General features: G+C 31.4%; 1 protein-coding gene across 4 annotated transcripts in view; it reads right to left on the bottom strand.

The window, feature by feature from the left end:
- ARB2A (ARB2 cotranscriptional regulator A) overlaps positions 1-11,919 on the bottom strand; it is a 425,319-nt gene that overhangs the window by 229,992 nt on the left and 183,408 nt on the right. For all 4 annotated transcript variants that reach the window (XM_076008184.1, XM_076008185.1, XM_012751806.2 and 1 more), the window contains one exon: positions 3,070-3,288. In XM_076008184.1, the coding sequence (XP_075864299.1) occupies positions 3,070-3,288 (219 nt within the window). The remainder of the gene's footprint in view (positions 1-3,069; positions 3,289-11,919) is intronic.

Raw genomic sequence — 11,919 nt, forward strand, 5'->3', positions numbered from 1 at the left:
AGGATATAGCAGTGAGCAAAACATACTAAGTACTTGCCCTCATGAAGCTTATATGAAGAACTATGTGACCTTGGGAAAATTACTAAAAGTTTTTTTTTTAAAAAAACAATACAAGAAAGGCCTTAATTAGTTGCAACAGGAAGTGGCACAGGAGGGGAAACAACGTCTTCCAAATGCCATACACAGACTCAGTTGCCACCCTTCAAAAGCTAAATGTTTTTGACCCCCAGTTTCCTCATCTGTAAATCTGAATTAATATTAGTGATACTATTAAAAGAGAATATATACATATACATATATATAAATTATTTATAAACAAGTTAGTAGCTATTAAATGATAAATGGTTAAAAATCTTAGTCATTATCAGGTGTAGTTTGCTATATCATATTATACTTTTAGTGTATATGATTTAATTTTCATATTTTAGATATACATTGTGTTTTCAACCTATGGAACAATGTGGTAAAGAGGAAAGGGGTCAAAAATCTACAGTAATTAGAAGTCCTGGTTTCAATCCTTAGTTATACCATTTAGTAGCTGTGTAATCTTAGACAAACATCTGTGCATTAGTTTCCCTAACTATTAAATAAGGATAAAATGATGTGATCCACCTATATATTAGGCTGTAGCAATGAACAGATGATAATTTCAAAATGTTAAGAAGCATATAAATAAAATTTAATTTAGCTTTATTACATACCATGCTCTGTCTAATAACAATGTGTCTGAAAATTACAAACACTTGTTATTTGGAGATACACAGCAGGAAGAAGAGCACTAGAAGAAGTCATTTCTTGAGTGGACCAAAATTACTTCAGAAATAATGCACCTTATACAAAATGAACCATTCTTCTCTTTCCTACTACAGGACTAAGCATGGCTATCTAGAATTATGTTTGAACAGTATCAGCATATCTCTGCTACTTTGCATAATTTCGGAAGATTCAAAGAGAGATGGTATTTATTTAGAAAAAAGATTTCATAACTAAGACTATCAGATACAAACTTGTGTTATCCACATGAGTCTATTTTTGTCTTTCAGTGCTTTCAGTGGGAAAGTAGACTGATGAGTGAAATGGGCTAAGAAAAGCAAAAAGACTGAAGGAAAAGAAGTAAAAATGACAGGAGTGTAAATGAGAGAAAAGCATTAAAGAAAAAAAAAAACAAAAGGAAAGAGGGGTCTTAACAGTGAAGCAATATAAAAAATTTTTTTTCCTTGGTGTAAAGAAATAGATGCAGGGATAAACTAAGTAGATGTAAAAAACAGAATAAAGAAAATACACACTGATAAGAGAACAAAAGAACGAAAAAATCAAAGCAATGGTGACAAGATAAAGAGAAAACAGAAAGGAAGAAATAAACCTACAAGACAGATGTCTGATGTCTGAGATAGATGCTTAATCTGTACATGTCACAGGCAAATAAAAGAAACTGGTTAAGAATTTAAAAACTGGTTAAGAAATTAAAAACAGTACCAAAAAAAAATCACTTTTTGCTTGCATTCTACATATACAAGTAAATACTCTTTATGATGGTGTATTTCAAAAACCTTACACAATTAATTTATGGAATCTGGATACCAGAGGTAATTTTTAAAATATTTTAATTCTGTCATAAGATTGTGGTTGGCAGACTGGATCATATAGAAGGAAGCTTAGGACAACTGGTAGAGAACGAGGTAGCATGACGATCCTGATGTAGTCACACACAAAAAGGGGGTAATACAACTACATTGGAACAAACAAGCTATTTATTAATTCCAAATCTAATAATTGTTTTTGTTTTTCAAATTATATAAGTAATGAGATGCTTTTCAGAAATTTAAATATTATAATCTGCCTAACTTTTGCTTGACTCATTGTATGAAGTGTTTTGGGTGTTCTTGGGCAGGATACCTTTTTTTGGGGGTCTTGAGAATTTATATGTTGCTTTCACTACTCCTTAACTGTCATTTCTTACTCAACAGACTGACACATAATCAAATGTCTTAAATGTTAGAAATGCAATCCCAGAAAGTAGAGCAATTATGCTGTGGTCTAGGAGTAGAATATAGAAAATAAAACCCTAGAAAGCAATGTATTAATATTTCCCTTCAAAGGTGGTATGAAGTATTTTATTAATGATCTTTTAAAGTAAAGTAAAAATAGCTCAAGTTGAATAATCTGAAATGTTACTATTTTTCTACAGTGTCATTTATAAAATGTTAATTTCTCTACATTTAAATGTTCTGATTGAGTTAAACTTCTGGCATCCATAATAAGGCTTTGAAAATTGCACAAATGTCTCATATATATAATGCATAGTATGTATACCAAGCAGAATACATCAAAGTGCAAATAAAATTGTTTGTGCCCTCTACAGAATTAGAAATCCTTGGGCACACTGCTATTATATTTTGATTCCATGCTGCTAGGACTCCAAACTGCAAAGGTTCGCTGGGTGGGACAAGAGCAAAGGACAGAGTTCCTTCATTATACTATCACTGAACTATTTTAGCTTAAATATTTATTAAAATATTAATTAGCCTTCCTCCCTCCATCTGCCTTCAGAAGTTAGGCTGAGGGACCGTGGATGGATGGTTGCTCATAGGAAAACAAAGCATTATCCAGTAAAACTTACCACCCAAGATGAAGAATGTTTTGTACAGTGCATTATTATTTCAGCAGGTACTATGTCTTAGAATTGTTAGGCGACATGAACTCTCTCTTATGGACAACATAACAGCATAATACCTTGAAGAAATAGCATGTTGGGAAGCTGCATTGGAAAGTTTTCTTTCTTTTGCATATATCACAATAAAATTATTTTGGAAAATTTTCCTTGAAGTAGTGTATATCACAAAAAGAAACAGCATTTGCATTTGAGACTTCTATAAACACTGAGATAAGAACTATATGTTTTGGGCTTTGGAATAAAAAAAAACAGAAAGCATTTCATCTAAGTAGACAACTATGGGAAATAAGTGACTAAAAGTTAAAGAATAGTTTCTTTAAAAAACACTACTTTATAGAAAATAAAATATAAATAAAGTAAAAGTAACAATGAAGGAAAGTAGTGATCTCACTTACTCTGATATACAATTGCATCATTTCTTTTTCTCTTTGGGGGTTACGATACTTCTCATAGAAATCACGTCGCTTCTTTGTTTCTTTAGAAACTTTATCTTTTCTTTCTCGTTTTTCTGCTGGTTCATCTGAACTATCAGAAGATGACTGTACATGTATCTTCGGCTTTTCTACTTCAATATAGTTTTCATTGGGATTCAGTACTATTACTCCATATCCTTCCTGTTTGAAATGAAAGAGGGTGCATAATTTAATCTTTGAATCTATTTCAATTTATTAAAAAAGTTTACAAAATCTTAGACTAAGTAATATAGTTGCATATTCACTAAAATATTCTTTTAGGAATAATTATGGTTTTAATTTTTCCAAAAGAAGGTCACTTAAAATTGCTTGCCTTTATTGTATATGTAAATAAGCATATATTATCTATAAGAACAAAACATTGCAATACAAAGATTATAAAACTTAAATTTTAAAAAGTATAATATGCATCTCCCAGAATCCCTAAAATGATTGAAATAAATTGTGAAATAACAAGAATACTTTCAAAACCACACTGAAATTGAAAATACACATTTTGAGAAAATAACGTCTTTGAAATTGAAGTTTACAATTCAAACTACATTTTCATGGATTCTGTTTCTTTACAATTGCTCTTTAATGAGCATTTTTATTTGTTTGAACAAATAAGCAATTAAAAAGGAATAAATCAGATCCAACATTCTACAAGTTTATATATCTATATTATCAGGAACATAGAATATCTACCTGTGGACCTTGGATTCTATTCACCTCTTTTCTTTCAGGAGAAAAGACAAATCATAAAACAAAATAAGTCACAGTTGTACTACAATGCATGGAAGCAACTCTTTAACCTCAAAATTGCTTTCATTTTCCAAACTAACATAATAATTTCTCTTTATTAAAAACTAGGACCAGGAAACAAGTACAGTTCCAAAGTTAACAAATATAGCTTGTTGAGCTATTAAGGCTTTTTTTAAAGTTTGTAAAACATATGTTTTCCTCTCTGACTCATTTCTAGCAAGGCAAATATTTCTATGGTTATAATTAAGGAAACTTTTGATATTTATATTATAACTGATGGAATAACTTAACCATGAGAAAATAGAGGATAAACAATAACCACTGACAAGCATGTGCAACACAAATTTTTGAAGCTATTATATATCTCTTCTATTCAATTCTACATTGTGGGTGTCCCAATTATGTCCTTATAAAATACTTTAAGGTCACATTTAAAAGGCGTCTTATATTACAATAAGAACATAAGAGCTATAGAAAATAAAAGTTATAAAATTTCATCCTTATTTTAAGAAAAGGTACTATATATTTTTTTCAGAAGTATGACTATAGAATCTTAAAACTTGAAGTTTAAAACTTAATTCTTTTTTTGCCAAACCAACCATGAGAAAATGATTTTTAAAAACTGTTAGTAATAATAAACCAATATTAGCATTGACTCAATTATCTTATTTTTAAATATGCTACACTGCTGCACATTTGGTCACTTTTACAGTTGATTTCATAAACTACTTACAAACTTCATTGGGATGGGTTCAATTTTTACCCCCAATCAAATGATATTATTGTCTAAAACCATGATTTGGTTTGGAAATATTCAAGATCATTAATGTTCTGACTTTAATGATAGGACATTAATTAAGATATAGTCATCTTACATATGTGAAAACTACATAATAATATATAGCAAACTGATAAAATATCATACATTCTTCAACAGATGTTCAAACAAAACTTTTAGATAAATATCTCTTTCATGAAAGGCTTATAAAACACTTTATAAATTTTTAAATTTAAACATACTACATCAAAGCACAAGAGGAGAATTTTTTTTCCCGAAGTTTCCTAGCTGGTAAGTCCAAAGTTTTACCAACAAAAGATATTTTATTTTGTTCTGCTTTATTCTAATCTGTATAGCTATTCAAAAGTCTTGTAATTCATTGTGATCACTGTCAGGTAGACAGATTGTCATTTGGTGATTTTCTACAGTTGGACACACTTGACTAGTTATTAAAATCACATTTGAAGCAAGTTCCTACCCCTCTCCCTTGTGCCTCTTACAACTTTTCACGCCCTTCTCAAATTTCAGCCATAACTTCTCCTCCCACCAAAAGTAAGTTAAAGAACACTGTTGCACTCTGCTAAACAGGGTGAAATAGAGGCATTCAGTACACTGTCTCTGGTGTAAGGAACATAGTCAAAAAAGGTCACCATAGGCCAAAAAGAAAATTGCCTCCTTACTAGATTCTGTACTGTGAGTAAGTGGTCTCCTGTCATGTTTCTTCCCTCCCTTCTCTGAGTGAATTGAACTTTAAACACACACACACACACACACACACACACCCTCTCATACTCACACAGGAGTCAGAGTTAGCAAACCCAAAATAGAATCTTATTATTCTTAGAGACGAAAAATAGTGATATACTACATTTTAATGATAATATGAAAAATTTCAAACTCAGAGTAACAAAGTATGACTTTAATAAATTGATATAATATGAATATCATCTCTGCACAATGAATAAATTTCAAATAAAGGTAAACTCTTCAAGCAAAATTTAGTCACCAAAGAATTATAAACTATTATCCTAACTTACAACTTAATCAGTAGAAACAATATTATCATAATATCAGGCTTATTTGACTGAAACTTTCATCAATTTTTAGAAATCACAGATTGAAAAATTATTGTGCTTACTTGATTTTAAATACATTCTGAAATTTGATGTGTCCCATCTAAATAAGTATAAAAATAGACACATATAAATCATCAAAGAAGTAGTATTTGTCTAAGTTATTGATTATGTAACCGAAAATTATATGACTCATTTGTTCAATTTTATAAAGACACAATGTCAATTTTTCACTTAGGCATCGCCAGATGAAAAATGATTCTATTTCTAAATCACCACTATATAAATCAATTAAAGAATTTTTATCATTTAGATCTCAACGATGCATGTTTCTCTTTAAACACCTGAACTATTTAGAAAATATTTTATACTTTAGATCTTTCACATTGTCAATTTAATTAATGTAACAACAATCAAGAAATATTCAGGAACGTTTTCTGCAGAAATGAGAGCTGATTTTAATAAATGTCTTTGTTGCAAATTCAATTACCATTCTGTAAAAAATTAACATTTTTCAATTAAAAATTTTTTGATAAATTAATTAATGCAATATTCACAGAAACCATTCATACCATTTTAAAATGAGTAAGAGAAAGCATGAGCAACAAAATATATTTAACATCCCACCTACATGTTCTAACCACAGATACACAGTAAAACTTCATCTTTTCCTTCTATTCTCTGTCATATATAAGATCATCAAAAAATCCCTTTAAGCTACAAAGGTTTTTGTCATGTCAACATTAATGTATGGAAACTATCGAGTCAAAGCAAATAAAGTAAAACAAAGCAGAGACAAAATATCGGTAGTTAAATTTAACTGTTTTAAATAGAATAATACCAACTTATTAAAAAATCATAATAAATGTCATTTTAAAAAGTGATTCTTCCTATCCCTGGTAATTCAATCAGTACACATCAAAATAAGTAGAGATGTTTGTGTGACCTTTAATGACTCTACCCAAAAACTACACTATATATAAAACTACACTATAAAGGCATCAAGAAGAATATAGTAAAAGAACTATATATTGCTATTCTAATAAGGAAACCTCCATAACTTACGATTAGAATCTCAAACACTGTATACTGAAGTATTCCTTTTATATTTAATTATTCTTTAAGCATGCTAAATTTCTCATAAGATGAAAAGTTAGGCCATTTCAAATACACATGGAAACCTCTCCTGTTAGCTTTAAAAAGATAAAATGATAAAACTAATTATCTAACATTCTACAACTAAATAAATAAAACTTCTGGCATCTTTTATAATGATTGACAAAATCAATTCCAATACCCAACATTTCAAGAGACAAAGCATACATAAAGTTGTTAATTAACTCTATGTATCACACAGTCTAACAGAAGATCAAGAAGATGAGCAAGAGGACAGATATTGTTAAAAGTAAGCTTTATCTTTTTAATTCGTCTCCTTCCATTTTCTATATGGTTGTAGCTATAACTGTAGTTTTATTTTCAGAACTGTGTTTATAAGATAAACTATGGGATCTTAAGCAGAAACTCTCAAAAGTTTATCACTAGACATAGTTTTTTGTTCAGCACAAATACTTGTGATTTAAATGGAATACACAGGCCTTCAGGCCCTCTTTACTTTGAAGTCTATGGATGTACTTACTAACAAATAATACTTCATTTGTCAATCAATCAACAGATGATGGCTTAGGTCAGAAAGGTCTAAAACAGACAGGTGATGCCAAACACAAAGAACCAAATTAAATCGGTAGTGATATGTACTTATCAAGAAGATTCTGCAAATAGATAAAATTTAAAAATGCCTGACCAAAACCAGACTGTACTTTTAACCCCAAATGAAATCTTGCTAAAACTGAAGATTTATCCAAGTTAATTTGCCTATTAATTACCAATTATAAGGAAAGTAGAAAATAGGGGTTAATTCTACATCTTTTTAAATATCTTGTGGTTGGCTAATAAAAAATCAGCTGAAAGCACTCAGCTCTGCGTATTAACCTACCAATACTGCAAGCCACATGTGACCAAAGAGTTCAAGGGTCAAAGTTGAATTCTTTGACCTATGGAACTATCTGTTTTGGTCTTCAGGCAAAGGCTCTGTAAGGGATCATTTAACACAAATTTATCAGTCATATTTCTCAAGTTCAGCATTCTGTCTGCTTGGTTTGAAAGAAGATAGGTGCTCATCCTCAAGGGAAATGAAACCCTAAGTATTTTATCTACAAACTACTGGACAACTACAAACCCATGGGCAAACTACTGTCCATTCATCTTTTCTGAAAGATGTGTGCTGTGTTTATTCTCATTTTTTTTTCACAAGAAGGGTATGTATATGTCTGTGTTGCGACATCCTAGGTGCAACAGTGAGATGAGGTCACGGCAACCAATCAGAAGTCACTAGTGAAGCGTTAAAGTAAACGTTAGAGCTGTTAGAGCTGCAGCTCTGCTTGAAAAATGCCCCCTCCATTATTTCAGCAATTTTCTCAAGACGTGACCTGGGACTGAAAAGCCTGAAATGTCACTTGACTCCGTTTTGTGTTTCTTCTCAATGTGTATTTAGGTAACAACACCCTACTAATATTTTGTAAAAATGTTCGTTATAACCATACTTCAACTTGTGGCTCCCTGAATTCTAATGCTGTGTTCCATGGTATAAAAATACCATACTATGGACCAACATAGATTATCCCAGTTAAGTTTCCAACTTCAAATAGCTCATCAAGTTAGTCAGTAAAAGAAAACATGCCACAAAAAGTTTTCAGAGGACCACCTGTTGTCTATTATTTTTACATAGCACTTACTCATAAATCATAACACAGGGTAATTAATCAAGCTGTCAAAGAGAAGGTCAAAGGTTATATGGTAGAGTCAGAAGGTCATGCATGGGCTGATAGAGGTCAGGGTCACACTGCATTCCTCATTATCAAGTTGGGATGAGAGACGGCCCAAGCAAACAAAAGTGAAAGCAGATGGAGAAGTGAGTGGATAAAAAAAAAAAAAGAAAATTTCACAAACAAAAAGAAAAGTGAAAGAAGACTGTCAGCTGCCTTCAAATGAAGAATAGAAGAGAAAAGAAATACACTGAAATGTGCTCAAAGGAGCTCAAGAACATAAAGAAACTACAGTTTTATTAATTAAATAAATTGAATATAACTTTTCTTGCCCATTTTATTGGTGCATACTAAGCAATATTAGAAAATACGTGTTTGGCATCTTTATACCTTCTCTAGCTAGTGTGCTTAAGATTAATTAAGGTAAGGCAAAGAGTTCCAAGGATGAAGTATGATTTACAAAAAGAAAAAACAAAACTTATAATAGGAGGGGTTTTTCAACCCTTTAATATTGTTTGAGGGTTACAACATAGATGAAATAGTTTTAAGCCATAAGACAAATAATTTCTTGAGTATCATACAAAGATATTCACAAACATAAATGCATCATATGAGTCCTTTTGAATAACAAAACAGTTATAAAATATTCTATTATTACGCTGGCCTGAATTAGATGCAGAATACTGTGCAAAATTAGCTGTCACCCTTTGCTCAAAATCTTTGTTAATCTCATTTTGAATGTTTGCAGCTTTATCAACACATGCATCAATGTCAGCTCCTTGGTTACTGAACCGCTGTAGTTGGAAGAAGATATAATTAAAATGTTTTGGCACAGAAAAGGTGAAATTGTATCTTCCCTTGTTCCCTTAGGAGTCTGTAAAACATGAAGGATATATTGACAAACACACACCCTTGTCTCCAGTTCTGACATCTCAGGTCATCCAAGTGCTATTTATTTTAAAACATTCACTTTGTACTTGCCCATATTATCACCTACTCCATTTCTGACTTTTCCTAGGTTTTAGAACATTATGTTGCTTAAAACCTCACAAATTTTTCTTCTACTTATCGATAATTTATTTATGGAAGAATTCCATAAATGAACAATACCATCATAAAATAAATACATTTACCATTCATTATCAAGGACAGAAATATGATAATAATACAGCTTTGTGAAATCTTTTATATTCTTTGCTTCTCATTCTCATAAAATGGCACAAACATACACCCACAAATTTACATATTAAACTCAAAAGAAGTAATTAGTTACAACTGTTGCACAGTCAATAACAGATCAAAATCCCTAAATGGATCTAGGGAATCCTACAGACACATCTTTATCATACGGTCCAAAGCAGGCTTGGATGGTCAGATTTATCTTACGAACATTATTGTTCTGCATGGCAGTTATGCCTCTGTGTTTTAAAGTGCTGAATCAAAGTTCAATGTTCCACTAAATTCCTGTTAAAATCCATTATAAAGTTGTGTAAATATTGTATTTTATGAAACATCTCTGGTAGCCATATGGTCTTTCAAAATATTATCACTTTGACCCAATCATATACCATACAAACACATGCTTAATTTTTTAAGTTACTCGTAAAGTCTATTTAAGAACTATAGTAGATAAGTGATTCACTCTTAAAATATGCCATCTTTCTCTTTCTTTTTTATTCCAATTAAAATATCATGTGTTTAAAATATTTTTGTTGTTAGTTTCAAGAATCTATCAGTGCTTTGCTTGTGGTCCAAGAGTCCACTTGCAAGTATGTATGAGGATATAATCAAGGATCCCCAGTATTTATTTATTTTTTATTTTTTTTTTTTTTTGAGACAGAGTCTCGCTTTGTTGCCCAGGCTAGAGTGAGTGCCCTGGCGTCAGCCTAGCTCACAGCAACCTCAAACTCCTGGGCTCGAGTGATCCTTCTGCCTCAGCCTCCCGGGTAGCTGGGACTACAGGCATGCGCCACCATGCCCGGCTAATTTTCTCTATATATATCAGTTGGCCAATTAATTTCTTTCTATTTATAGTAGAGACGGGGTCTCGCTCTTGCTCAGGCTGGTTTCGAACTCCTGACCTCGAGCAATCCGCCCGCCTCGGCCTCCCAGAGAGCTAGGATTACAGGCGTGAGCCACCGCGCCCGGCCCCCAGTATTTATTGAGTCAATAATTTATTAAACACTGATTCATAAACAAATATTTAATAAGCACCTACTATCTATCAAGCACTATGCTAGGAATACATAGGAGTATACCTATCCTACACATAAGAGTAACCTTTCATTTTAAGATATTTCCATTCAGTGGGAAATTCCAAATCAGAATCAAGTACAGATTCCTAAAATATCTATATGAAGTCATTTCAATTTTCAAAAGAAAAAGGAATGTAAAAAGAAATTAAAGGAGAAAAGAATAATGATAAAATACTACTAAAACTAATCTAGCTAAACTTTCAGATGATTAACCTTAAATGGTAAGCTATGTGTTTGTGTTGAATAGTACTTAAACTTACTCCACAACAATGAAAATGTAGTGTTTGGGGATGTGTGTTTGTGTGTGCATGCCATGTTGTATACATTCAGATATTTTAACAAGTAACATCATTTCATAATCTAAGGGAAAAGCTTCAATATATGTCTATCTCCTAACAGGTGCAACTGAGTATAGCTATGAATTTCCCTTCCCACAGTGACCTATGTCAGAAGATCTTCTCATACTTCTTCTGCTAAATAATTTAATTACTTATGAGTTATGGTTTCTTTGTAACCTTTTAAATGACTAGCTCATTAAAATGCAAAAATATGCAAAACATGATGTCACTGGGTCAAACAGCTGTGTTGGTAAAATTATGGCTGTGAATGTCCCCAAGAACATGAAAATATTAATAATTTATATTGCTCATTAGATGGCAAAAACTCTTTAAACAGATTTAGAGACAGATTAATTTTATAATCACAAAATGCTACACTACCTCATGGTAACAAATCTTTCCACCATCTGTGACCCTTTGGTATACATAAAACATATAAAAATTCATAATGGCTTAAAGTTTTTGCATTATAATACGCATATTCAGGAAAAAAGTCTTAAGAACCTGAAATACAGAGGTAAAGAACTTTGTTTAAAAAAACATAGCCATTTGCCAACTTTAATATCAACTTAATTTTCTTCCAAAGAGACATGATGCAGTAACAGCAAATAAGTTATAGTATGAGACAGTCAACAAGTCATAGTCCAACAAACCAATATAATAATATATTCTTAAAAATGTCACACTGTGAGTTCAAATCTTTTGTAGAAAGTTCTCAGTGAATGACAAGAGTGATGAAATTATGTAAACAAAGTACTATCA

The sequence above is a fragment of the Microcebus murinus genome, chromosome 11 (genome assembly GCF_040939455.1).
Source record: "Microcebus murinus isolate Inina chromosome 11, M.murinus_Inina_mat1.0, whole genome shotgun sequence".
In the NCBI taxonomy this organism is placed as follows: Eukaryota; Metazoa; Chordata; class Mammalia; order Primates; family Cheirogaleidae; genus Microcebus; species Microcebus murinus.